We start from the raw sequence: 13,871 nt of genomic DNA, 5'->3' as shown, positions 1-13,871 counted from the left end.
TCACATGACCTCAATGATAAGAGGAATTTGAGAAACAAGACAGATCATAGGGGAAGGGAGGGGAAAATGAAATAAGATGAAACCAGCGAGGGAGACAAACCATAAGAGACACTTAGTATCAGAAAACAAACTAAGGGTTGCTGGAGCAGAGGGGGGTGGGAGAGATGGGGTGGCTGGGTGATGGACATTGGGGAGGGTATGTACTATGGTGAGAAAAAAAATTTTTTTAAATAAAAATTAAATAAAATAAAATATCCTTTAAAGTCCAGTATGGAATATGGCTCAATAATAATTACAGGGACTCTGGGATGGACAGAGGATGGCTAAGAGAGCTGGAAAAACTGTATCAATAATGAATAATGTTTGGATTTTTATCGTAAGAATATATTTGTATATTTCATTTCTTTAAAAGAAGTGATAATTAATTGTGGAAAAGTTGTAAATCTCATGAATCAAATCATTGAGGAATACCCACTGGTTACATTTGTCATAATTTTACCTTTTGCCACTTGACCTAAAGGCAAGGAACCAGTCTGTCATTTCATTTAACCATCTGTTCACGTTAAAATGTATGGATCACAGCAATGGAAACAGACACGGCAATTACAGCTAATAAATCAGAAAAGGTGCCCTTAAAACCCTTTGGGAAGTATATGTTTTTGGAGTCTAATGTTCATGATTGCAGGTCACCTGCCACCCCTGGGGAAAGGAACATAAGATCTGAAACAAGGAACCAGGATGGGGGGGTCCCGGCCTGATCACTCTGTGGTCCCTTCACATGGCACAATTTTGTTTACACTCTCCGGGTCTCCTCTGTCACAGGCATCGAAAGACCTAACAAAAGGCTGTGAGGACCACAGGGGATCATGACCATGACAAGCACAGGAGGCTACGAACTGTGGGTGGGATTATTATGACTATTACTGCCTCAGTGTGGCAGGAGGTGATCTGGAGGCTGGGGAGACAGAAAATGCCTTCAAGTAACAGTTTTTCCAACAATCACTGAGAACCTCATCATATTTTGACTTCCACAACACCCTTTTAGTATTAATTTCAATACTAAAATTGACACAGTATGAACACATGTGAAATAGATGTTATCACAGAGCCTTATTATTTTATATGCAAAATTCATGTATATTTCCCTACTCACAATGACATTAAGCCAGGAAGAAAACACACATCCTAAGGGATATTAATTCAAATACTTCTACTACACTTCAGCACCTTTCCTTATGAAACAATCTGAACCTCTGATACTGTGTAATTAATAAATTAAAATTTCCTGAAATCCTAATTTTGCTCACTTCTACAGAATTTGAACACTAAAATTGGAATGAGTCGAAGAGGCACCTGCTTTAAAACAATAAAATACTAAAACAAATAATAAAAATACTAATTTACTCATGTTGCCTTAACTATCTACATGTTTGACAGACTGGGTGGTGCTCCCTGGAGGAAAAGCAGCAAGGAGGTACTCAGGAACTGGCCCAGCAGCTAAATCCGATACAGGGTAAGGAAGTATTATTTTAATATCTTACTGACTGTCCTGGTTGCATTGGTACGTGCTGGTTCAACGTCAGGCCAGCCTAGGTAGACCAATCTGTATGAGAAAGACGGAATTTTTTTTTTTTAAGAGTTTATTTATTTAACAGAGAGAGACACAGCGAGAGAGGGAACACAGGCAGGGCAGGTGGGAGAGGGAGAAGCAGGCTTCCCGCCAAGGAGGGACTAGATCCCAGGACCCTGAGATCATGACCTAAGATGACGGCAGATGTTTAACCATCTGAGCCAGCCAGGCGCCCCTGAAGCATGGATTTTTTTTTTTTAATATTTTATTTATTTATTTGACAGACAGGCAGAGAGGCAGGCAGAGAGAGAGCAGGAAGCAGGCTCCCCGCCGAGCAGAGAGCCCAATGCAGGGCTTGATCCCAGGACCCCCCAGGATCATGACCTGAGCAGAAGGCAGAAGCTTAACCCACTGAGCCACCCAGGCACCACTGAAGGATGGATTTTTAAGGAAGAGCCTAGAGATCCAAGACTAAATGGAAAGTCAAATGGGTAATACAGAAGTCCAAACTAGACTGTGATGGTAGCAAAGACAGAAGGACAGAAACTAAAGAAATAAAATACAAGTAAGGCTCCTATTACTAACAGAGAGCTGCCTTTTAGAGGTATAACTTCACATATTAGCACACTCTCCCATTCAAGGGTAATATCATCAATTAGGAGGTGTTCACATTATCTTCTCAGTGTATATTCAAGGCATTAAAAAGAAAGACATGGAAAAAGATTAAAAATTGCCCTAGTATAAAGTTAAAAATGTAAAGTAAGTTTTCTATTAAAGTGCTAAAGCATTTTGTCCCGTTGATGTTACAATTTTTAACTAATTTTATGTCATGAAGGATATAGTCCTTTCTCACTCGGTTTAATCATGTCCATCAATGAAGCATGAATAATAGTGTAATGTGTCCTTGGTTTCTGGCCACAGATGATCTTAAAAGGATAGAATAGTATGAAATTGACAAATCTGAGTGTGTTCATTTAAAGCTTTCTACTCTGGCAGGTAGGAGCTCTCCTTACCCAGAGGGGAAGCTTGTGAAATTGATGAAATGTAGGGTTTCATCATTTGTAATCCCTTTCTACCGACTATGATCATCTAAGATAGAAGTGTTCATCAATTTTAAGTGCTCCTCCAAGACACATGCCTCTCTCTCTTGGGCTGGTGTGAGATGCTGCTTCTCTGCCTTCTGTGGTTTTTACCGGTGAACAACATAATAAGGAAAACAGCAGGTCGGAGGAGCATGGCTGGGTGCGTTAAGTACCCTCCCAGAGCGAAGAGTCACAAATAAATCTTGCCAATTTTCCTCAGAGTATATTATATCAAGGAAATATATTATCATTAGACATTCTGACCTAGCTGAGATTGTCTTGAGCAGTGGGAGAACTGGGACTACTTCTAAATTGGACAAACCAGTTTTTATGGAGGTCACCCACAGCAAGGTATAACAAAATAATGTTAATTTTCTTTCATTCATTCACTCACTCATTCATTCATTCAATATTTCCTAAGTGCCCACATCCATCCATTCATCCATTCAATATTTACTGAGTTGTGCCCACAAAGTACCAGGACACATAACACCTATTTGAGCAATAACCATGCAGCCTTTAAAGTGAATGCAATACTGTTTGTGATATAATTCAGGGACAAGCCAGAAACAAAGAACATACTGTGTAATTAAAATCCACAGAGAACACAGTTACACATGGCCACACAAAGCTAAATGAGAAAATGTGGTTCCATTAGGGTGTTGGAATTGTACATCTACTATGTGTGTCGATGTAGTTTAACAAAACACATCTATACCCTAAATGTTAAAACTCAATAAAAATGCTTTCCATTTTGCTTGATGCAATAAAACACACATTTTCTGAAGACAGATCATATGTTTGCACCTCTTTGCTAAAAATCTTGATCTACAGCTTGCCTGATCAAATGCCCGATCTCAAGGCTGGCTTTTCCATTAGGTTCAGCAAGCCCAGAGCCAAGGGGACATGCAATACTTGGAGGTCGTCTACGGAAATGTTTTCATGTCTTTAAAACCAAGAGCATAAAAATGAACTTTCAGGTCAAAGAAAATGTTTTAATATGTATTAATATATTCATCTTTTTACCACTTGGCAGTCATAATGTATGATTTTGATATTTCTGTGTAGAGAATGGGGTCCAAAGGGCACAGGTGTCCAGGCCCATGAAAATCACAACATGTCCCTTCCTGGTCTGAATTTCGTTTCAAGCAACAGCCATAACAATCCCAATACCCACCACACCCCACCCCTAAGTATCTTCTAATAAGGTTATTGTGCAAAGCAAACCATTTGGAGTATTCTAATCTGACAGCACTAACGGTAAAGTGCCTTAAATGCTTATAGAATATAACATACCTTCAGTGCCAGACTTGAAAACGTATTTGAAACATTGCACTTAAAGCTCAGCTGTTTATCCAGGTTTCCATCCGGGTCCCGCCTCCCATACTCAGAAAGGCCTGTCCGGTCAGCAGCTGCTACCTTCTGGAACACGGTGCACGTCATCCCAGTGAAGCCCACGGCCTTGATGACATAAGCTTCCAGAGCAATATTGGGTGAATACTTCAAAAGTCAATCAAACAGGAGTTATGAAAGATTTACAGCATGAGGGAAGAGCACTTTCTAAGAGTTTTCAAACACAAAACACTGTACATAAGTGAGAATCAAAAGCCAAGCGTCTTACTTAACAATGACACTGTGCAGGTAACTGGCACATAAAAAAAGAGGCTGGAAACAAAAGGGTATCGAGTACTAGACAGATACCCAGTGAGGAAACAAGTCATAAAGTATGGAGGGTCAGAGATAAATGAGAAATCGATTAAAAATCATGTAAAGAACCTTTGTAGGAAAAATGAAAGTGTCTTATAAAAAAAAAATGAGCTAACAGAAATCAGTGGACACTTTTCATGATAATACAAGAGGAGTATCAGGGTTTGAGAAATACACTTTTAACAGTTGCCTTGCTCTGGGCTGGCTCACTTGGCAGAGCATGCAACTTCTGATCTTGGGGTCATGAGCTGGAGTCCCACGTTGAAGAGAGAGGTTACTTAAACAAAAATTTAAAAAGTAAAATTAGGGGCGTCTGAGTGGCTCAGTGGGTTGGGCCTCTGCCTTTGGCTCAGGTCGTGATCACAGGGTCCTGGGATCAAGCCCTACATGGGGCTCTCTGCTTGGCACAGAGCCTGCTTCCCCTCTCTCTGCCTGCCTCTCTGCCTACTTGTGATCTCTCTCTGTGAGTCAAATAAATAAATAAAATCTTAAAAAAAAAAAGTTTAAACTTATGTAAAAAAAAATAAACAAAAAGTAAAATTAAAAATTAAAAAAAAAATTTAAGTCTCCTCATTCCAACACTTCATGTCCTATTCACTCTTTATATTACCCGGTGATCAAATTAACTCTTTGCAGATAGACAGCATCTCTGTCCTTTCTTTAAGAATGACTAAGTGATGCCTACTGTACAGCCAAAGCACCGTTCTATGTGCCATATATAGGCAATGTCCTCTTTCTCAATTTCTTTTTAAGTGTAAAACTTCTGTGTGAGGTGTGTAAAATCTCTTTGGAAGATACCAATTTAAAAAACAGAAAAGGCCATCTAGAATCCACCACACACCACAGGCATAATAGAAAAGAACTGGTGGTTTCCCCAAATATTCAAGACTAACAAATCTTTGCATTAGTTTCTGTCGCACAGATGACACACGGTGAAGAGTCTTACTAAGTTCAGTGATATTTGTTAACAAATGACATTCCATTCTTTTATTGAGCAAAGATACATATAATTATGACAAGCATGTGATACCTCAGTCAAAAGAAAGAAAAGTACAATTCTGAGGTGCTCTGGAAGCCGTATCATATTATAGAAGCATAATTTCCTGAAACCTTTTTCATATTTTGAAGTAGAGTGCAGACACCTACACTACAGCTGTATCATATCCTTGAGTTCTCTGAAGAACCAATGAGCGCAGATAAAGGAAGAAGCTCTTGGAGCCAAGTAGTTAGGCAAAAACGTGGGACTTAAAATGGATCTAAATGTCCAGAGAGGTCCAAATGTGGCCATAAATATGGCAAGCTGGTTTCAAGGAAGGTCATGTATCTGAGAAAGAAATTAACCCTGAACCACGTTGTCAGGATAGCAGTCATGGAAGCCCTCCATTCCATGTATTATTCAAGGAGGTAATCCTAAACCTCACGGAGCAAAAGGAACGATGAAACACGGTATCATAAAAAAGATCCCACTAATCTTTGGAAAAACAGTAATCTTTAATCATATAAAATCATAGGAGGAGTTCTAGAACAGTCTATGAACCCACTAAAATAATTAGGAAATGAAAACCGTGGATCAGATCAGAGTACGAGTCATAAGGGAATGACATGTTATTTATCATTTTTTAAAGATTTTATTGATTTATTTTGACAGAGAGAGAAAGATCACAAATAGAGAGGCAGGCGGGGTGGCGGGGGGTAGGGGGAACAGGCTACCCCCTGAGCAGAGAGCCCAATGCGGGGCTCAATCCCAGAACCCTAAGATCATGACCTGAGCCAAAGGCAGAAGCTTAACCACTGAGCCACCCAGGTGCCCCCATTTATCATATTTTACCACATTTTTAGAAAAAGCAGGACACCAACTCGATTTAGCACAAATAAAATTTTATACTATTTAACTGAGTGATTATTAATTATAAAAACTCATCATTCTAAGAGCGAGACCGACTGGAAATGCCAAGAATTCACAAGGGTTGGAGGGCCTCCCAGTTCTCTTTTGAAACTGGAATGTGGGCAAGCAATCTGACACTCTCTCAGAACATCCCTCAGGGCCCAGAACAGAGAATCTGCTGGGCTGGACGGTGGGTCTACGACAGCACAGCAAAACTACCGTGTGCTTATTTGGTTTTACATTAAATGGTGAGAACCATTCAAACGGCAAATTAAGAAAGTATTTTCCAGTTATCAAGAAAACAGATTACTCAAAGCAAAATGAGCTTTTAAATGGTTAGACAACAGAAAATTTTGTAATAATCAGCAGTAATACCCACCCTATCATGGGGGTTGGGGGGGAACAACCTGTCTTTTTTAAATTCAAGTTGGCTTTCAATGAATTTTTTTTCTTAGTGTGGAGGACATTACACTTACTGTTGAATAAACATGAGCTCCGTTTGCTAATCGGTACGTAGCGACGCGCTGCAGACACTGTACGATTCTACTGCAGGCCCTCGCTTCCCTCTGCGCCAGCCACAGGACACGCTCGTCAGCCAACATGATGTTACTTGCGATGTCAACCATCACATCCCCGAGCTAACAGGGGTGCAGGGGAGGAAAGAAAGACTTTTAAAACCAATGCAGGATGTTTTACATAATCAAAATCACAATGAGACACCAAGATTGGCCTCTAGTCTTCAATGTTCAGGTGAAGACTTTAATTTTTTCTCTCTGAAACGTTTTCGGAGAGGCAAAGCACATTCGGTTATGACCATTTGGTAACATTTAGCTCAAAAGAGTAGACTTAAATAACCACCAACTCATTGCGGAAGGATGGCAGGTGGTACATCATTTGACACGGGGTTGGGGGGCAAATGAAATTAATCAAGGAGAAGGGAAAGATGACATCACAGGATTCCCAGAATTGAGAGACATCAGCTCTGGAAAAAATTAATAAACACCTCTTTCTGTGTAAGTGTTAACTCAGTATTCTTATTAAGAAATAGACATGGTCACCTCTTTCATATCCTATCATGTCCAAAAACCTAGATGTCTCCAACTACTATGAGTTCCCCACAGGGGCTGGGCCACTGGATGGGTCTCAGCACAGACAGTTTCCACTACCTCGAATGAACTTCCTCCATTCCTCCCAGCTTGATGAATGCTTTAAGACCCAATGCCATGAAATAAATGGATCCTAAGAGGTGCTCACTTTTCCACCACTCGTTTTGTTTCTTTTACTGAATTCCTTTTATTAAGTTCAGTTCCTCATTCACAGATGTAAACATCTGTCAGGCAATGCCAGCAAAGTGTCAATTAACTCTTGTTGACGCTGACTTGTATGTCCCATGTCAGAGAAATGCAATGAAGAGCCCAGGCTAACAAGACATACTGGCGTCAAAGGGGTTTGGTATCGAGCAAAATGTTCATGAGAGGGAGATCTATGGCAGAAACAACTACAAAAGCATTCCAGAGGCAGGATCAGAGGATTTACAAGCTGCCTGGTCCTCTAATGAAGAAGCCAAGTAGCAAAGGCAATAAGCCCCAAGTCAAGTGAGAAAGCTGAGGCCGTTTTAGCAGATGTCTTTTGATCATCCCAGAAGATCCCAGATGAGTTCTTCAACTCTGTTCTTCACCCAATACTCTTCCCAAGATGTATAATTATGAGGCTGAGGTGGGACTGGAAAATGTTGGGTCCATCCCACCCACGGTTCACTTCACCAAGGAAGGAAGAAATCCACCAGATCGCAGTGCCTGAATGCAATGGGATAGGGAGACTAACTGAGTACAGGCTTGAAGAATGTGACTTCAGATCCTTACCACACTAAGCTGAGCGGGACAGTTAACTGCCCGTACCTTCCTTCATTGGTAAAAGGGGGATAATAACAATCTTGTCTTTTCTGAATTTTGGGAAGACTAAGTTCCTATAATAAATACTAGGTTCCTGAAACCACGCCTGGTTAGTGGTCTTCATTATTTTATTGCTCCCCTCCCCTTTTCTTAACATTTCAATTACAGCACAGGCCTTTCTTTGAAGATAGCTCTAGAAGGAGTGTTAAGAGGGGTGGTGCATTGCATTGCATTTGGTACATCCAAAAATATGTAAGAACTCATGTAACTCAACAGCAGAAAAGCCCATCTGGTTAAAAGTCAGGTAGAGGATCTGAACAGACATTTTTCCAAGGAAGACCCACAGATGACCAGCAGGTACATGAAAAAGCGTCCAACATTGCTAAGCATCAGAGAAATGCTCATCAAAACCACAGTGAGATGTCACTTCACACCTGTGGGAATGGCTGTCAAGAAGACAAGAGTAACGAGCTGACAAGGATGTGGTGACAGGGGAGCCCCAAGCACTACAGGTGGGAACATAAACTGGTGCAGCCGCTAACTTATGGAAAACAGTATGGAGGTTTCTCGAAGGATTAAAAATAGAACTAACATATGATCCACCAATTCCACTTCCAAGTATTCATCCAAAGACAATAAAAACACTAATTTGAACAAATACATGCACTTCATTTCCATACCAGCATAACTTAAAATAGCCAAGATATGGAAACAACCTAAGTGTCTACCAACGATGAACGGATAAAAAAAACATGGGGGGCGCCTGGGTGGCTCAGTAGGTTAAGCCTTTGCCTTCGGCTCAGGTCATGATCTCAGGGTCCTGGGATCGAGCCCCGCATCAGGCTTTCTGCTCGACAGGGAGCCTGCTTTTGCCTCTCTCTCTCTGCCTGCCTCTCTGCCTACTTGTGATCTCTCTCTCTCTGTCAAATAAATAAAATATAAATCTTAAAAAAAAAAAAAAAAAAGACATGGCATGTGTGCATGCCCCCCCACACACACACACGGGAATATTACGTAGCCATTGTGACAACATGGTTGGAACTTAACTTGTATTATGCTAAGTGAAATAAGTCAGACAGAGAAAGAGAAATACCACAGGATCTCGCTTACCTGTGGAATCTTGAAAAAACAGCAACAAAAAAACCCAGAATGAAACAAAAGCCCATCATGAGAACAGACTGGCAGTTGTCAAAGGTAGGAGTGGGGAATGGGTAAAATAGGTAAAGGGAATCATACAAATTTCCAGTCATGAATAAGTCATGGGGACATGAAGTACAGCATGGTGACTGCAGTTAATAATACGGTATGACATATTTGAACAATACCGTATTGTGTATTTGAAAGTTGCTAAGAGAGATCTTTCTCATGACAAGGAAAAATTTTCTAACTCTACAGTGATGGATGTTAAGTAGACTTATTCTGGTGATCATTTCACAATACATGCAACTGTGGAATCATTTTATGTTGTACACTAAGAACTAATATGTCAATTATACCTCAATAAAAAAATAAAAAAACTGTACTGAATTTAGAAAGAGGGGTGCCTTCTTAAAGTCTGTGTTCATATATAAATAGGATCAATGCATCCAGCAAAACTGCCTTTCTCTCAAGTGCTGCCACTTCAATTAAAAATAGTTTACTGACTTCCCAAGGCCCCTAACACAGTATATCACAATTCTTTCCTTATTTTATTTCCAATATAAACATCTCGAGGGCAGAGACAACACAATGTCTTACTTATATTTATACCCTCATTCAGTAGTAAAACTCCTGGGATAGAAGCCCACAGCTACACAGTTCCGTTTACTCACTGACTGAATATTTATTGAGGACCATGGTTAGCCAGACCCTGTCCAGAGCAATGAGATACAACAGTAAGAGAAACATACAAGATCTATCTGGGGGCTTATAACCTTTTGAGGAAAATACAAAACAAACAAGTAAACATATTTTTTTCTAAATGACTAGGCTTGTGATAACTGCAGTGAACAAATCTACCAGAGGGATATATGATGAATAGTAATGGGATTTAACCCAAGCACCCTATTTTAACAGACTCAGACGTTCTCAAAGGGATTTCCCCCAAACCCAAGGCATTAACAAGATCAGCTGAGAACCAGAAGGCCTTATAATTAACCTCAGTGCAGTCCAGAGCCTACTCATTTTATACAACTCATGAACTATTAGCATCCTAGTATATATTCTACATATTCCTAATAAACAGGTATGGGGGTGAATGTCATTCTAACAGAAGCCCTTTGGGGCACCTGGGTGGCTCAGTTGGTTAAGCATCTGCCTTCAGCTCAGGTCATGATCTCGGGGTCCTGGGATCGAGTTGGGCTCCCTGCTCAGCGGGGAGTCTGCTTCTCCCTGTTCCCTTCTCTTGCTCTCTATCTCAAATAAATAAATAAAATTTTAAGGGAGGAGGAGGGTGAGGAGGAGGAGGAGGAGGGTGGAGGGAGAGGAGGAGGGGAAGAAACCCTTATTTCTGGAGTTATAAAGAAAGGCAGTGATTGCTAATAGGCCAACTGCTCAGTATGTCTATCAGCCATTTATACAGCAACTGGAATAATAACTGCCAACTTTTTTTTAAAGATTTTATTTATTTATCTGACAGAGAGAGTGAGAGAGTACAAGCACGGGGAAAAGCAGGGGGAGAGGGAGAAGCAGTCTCCCCGCCAAACAGGGAGCCTGGTACCGGGCTCCATCCCAGGCCCCTGGGACCAGCACCTGAGCTGAAGACAGATGCTTAACCATCTGAGCCACCCAGGTGCCCCAGAACCCCCAACTCTTAACAGAATTCAGATTAGCTGGAATAACTTGGCTAAGTGTCTATTATTACCTATTGCTATTTCCAATTTTTATGCAAAAACAAATAGGTAAAAGAGATGATGCAGTTAAAATATCCTCTATGGCTACCAAAGAAATTCCCATTGGCTTCAAACACCTAAAATATAACATACAAGAATATCCAGATTCCAAGGTACTAGAGAAATAAATATATAAGGTATTTATAAATTAGCACAATTACTACTCCACTTGTCTCATACTTTTTTTTTGAAGTTTTAAACGTATGCACTTTATAAAGATCCAACATGAGACCTGACAGATACATCATTTCCACTGAAAAACTGTAGTTATTACCTGATCAAAGAGCTACGGCTTATGGCCCACTAGGTAATGCCAGTAATGCACTTTAACGTGTGTTAATAATTGTAAAGAAAAGAAATCTCTCTAAGAGGGCACATACTAGCCCAGAGTGATTGCTTTCCTGAGAACAAGCTATCTTTCTCATTATTTCATTCCAAATAGCTAAGAACTTGGGAAAGGGATTTGTTGCCAAAATATTCCCCAGAGCAGGTAATCATAAAATGCTGTATACTTCTGTAGCTTGGTTATGGAAGCAGTTCTGAATCTGTCACAGGGGCAAAAAAGGACACAAAAAGGATAACAGTGCATGAAAAATTACATTGGATTAAAAAAGTATTCCTAAGATCTGACACACAAAGATAGTCCGGCAACTGCAAGAAGCATTAGAAAGCACTGTGTTTCTCCTTGACCTCATTTCCTGAAGGCCACTCCAGCCACAAAAGGGTCGGAAGGAATCACACACCTGCTCTTCCACCTGTCACACTAAATGGTTGAAGCTCAAAGAAAAACACGTGCGAATGCACTTTTATCAAAGAGAAAAGAGTAAAGAAATGAAAATGCCACATGAGTAACAAGGAAAGTATTAAGTGTCATTTGTTGTAAGAATATTTCATGTTTTCAATATATATGTTCAGAACTCCAATCAAAATGAGATCCACGTCATCTGTAAATTTCATGAATTTCTGATATGTTAGCATATGAAACACATGAGATAATACATAAATGAAAGTTGGGATTTAATTTTAACAGAAGAGTAGAGTATAACCCTGAAGACAGGATATTTCTGTGGTTAAATACTCCTGGGTTAAGACTTCCACTCTGTCACCTGCCAGTTAAATGTCCACAAGTCAATTACTGAGCCTCTCCAAGCCTCGGTTTGTTTGCTCATTTGTAAAATGAGACCAAGAGCCCTAAGAGAATTGCTTGGATGGTTTCATCCAATAGTAAATTAAGAAAACAAAACTGAAGGCAAATATTCTCCTGAAGCAATTCATGCCATTTCTGAGAGAAGCCGGAGGATCTAGGCCCCTCCCCAGTTTGCATTTTTAAGCACAAAGCAGCAAGGGGGCACCCCCCTCCATTAAATCTAATAACCAGAAAAGCAAGAATTACAGACTCCTACATGGGACTGGGCAGTTGTTCGGGGACAGATAAGGTGGTGATGGGCTGTACAGGAATGACATGCAGTCCAACCTTGGCTAAATAAAAAGAGTAATATATAATAATAATAATAATAACAACAACAATAGCAGCAACTGGTATTATTAATTAAGTTCAGGCAATCCTCATGATTTTCTCCTGGATACAAATGACATAAGATACTGAGATCAGGGGCACCTGGGTGGCTCGATGGGTTAAAGCCTCTGCCTTCGGCTCAGGTCATGATCCCAGGGTCCTGGGATGGAGCCCCACATCGGGCTCTCTGCTCTGCAGGAAGCCTGCTTCCTCCTCTCTCTCTCTCTCTCTACCTGCCTCTCTGCCTACATGTGATCTCTGTCTGTCAAATAAATAAATAAAATCTTTAAAAAAAAAATCTTTAAAAAAAAAATACTGAGATCATACCTATCACAAAGTATGTTAATGCCCCGCTTCCTTTTAATGAAGGACTTGCCCCACTGTGAGGCCAAGTTTTAAAAGTGTATTTATTTAATAAAAAAATTTTAAAAAAAATTAATTAAATAAATAAAAATTTAAAAACTTATTTAAAAGAAGTGTATTTATGTCCCTCTTCACTAGGTTTGGTGTCCTGAGTGCCTCAGGATCCCACTGTAGGCTTCTCCGCTCTCTTAGTTAAGCAGTCAATATTCAGTGAGAGTCTCACTGTGATAATCACCAGGGCCTGTGGCAAAGATTAAAGATCTGATTTTATTGTGGTCTGGGAGCAAAGAAGGTAATGAGGAGGAGGACGATGAGGACCGCGGGGGATCCAGGGAAACAGGTGAGGAGGGTGGGGAAGAGGCTGAGAAGAATGCTGTGTGGAGTAAATGTCACATTTATGGCCCATTTCCTCACAAAAAGGATTTAAAGTAGCTTAGCAAAATAAAAAGGATTATTCTTTTTAATTAAGAAAACAAAGAGTGGGAAATACAGACTTAACAAGAAAAAAGAGACACAGGTAAAAATAGGCATCAGTGCAGAGCTTCTAGGACAGGGAAGATGGTGTGTTTCTAGTCAAAGTAAGGAAGACAATACCACAATTATCAACAGAAAGAATATTTCAGGGCGCCTGGATGGCTTAGTCGGTTAAGGGACCAACTCCTGGTTTTGGCTCAGGTTATGATCTCAGGGTCATGGGATCGAGCCCCACATCGGCTCAGCACTCAGTTGGGAGTCTGCTTAAGATTCTATCTCTCTCTACCCATCCCACTTGTGTTCTCTGTCTCAAATAAATAAATAAACCAGGAGGGAAGGAAGGAAGGAAGGAAGGAAGGAAAGAAGGCAGGCAGGCAGGCAAGGAAGGAAGGCAAGAAAGGAAAGGGAGAAAGGAAGAACATCTCCTCCAGGTCAAGAAAGCCACTTTCATGACAAATTCTCAGAACATAAAGGAACATTACTTCAGAGCTTGAGGGTGGACTGCTGCACCC

General features: G+C 40.4%; 1 protein-coding gene across 1 annotated transcript in view; it reads right to left on the bottom strand.

Moving 5' to 3' along the window:
• Positions 1–13,871, bottom strand: part of ADGRA3 (adhesion G protein-coupled receptor A3) — a 124,277-nt gene that overhangs the window by 26,937 nt on the left and 83,469 nt on the right. The window contains exons 11-12 of the mRNA XM_032854110.1: positions 6,721–6,882; positions 3,949–4,152 (exon numbers count right to left, since the gene is read on the bottom strand). Coding sequence (XP_032710001.1) covers positions 3,949–4,152; positions 6,721–6,882 — 366 coding nt within the window. The remainder of the gene's footprint in view (positions 1–3,948; positions 4,153–6,720; positions 6,883–13,871) is intronic.

Source organism: Lontra canadensis, unplaced genomic scaffold (assembly GCF_010015895.1).
Source record: "Lontra canadensis isolate GAN:19392208 unplaced genomic scaffold, GSC_riverotter_1.0 scaffold1, whole genome shotgun sequence".
Lineage (NCBI taxonomy): Eukaryota > Metazoa > Chordata > Mammalia > Carnivora > Mustelidae > Lontra > Lontra canadensis.
The sequence above is the reverse complement of the archived record's forward strand: the minus strand, read 5'-3'. Positions and strand labels throughout refer to the sequence as shown.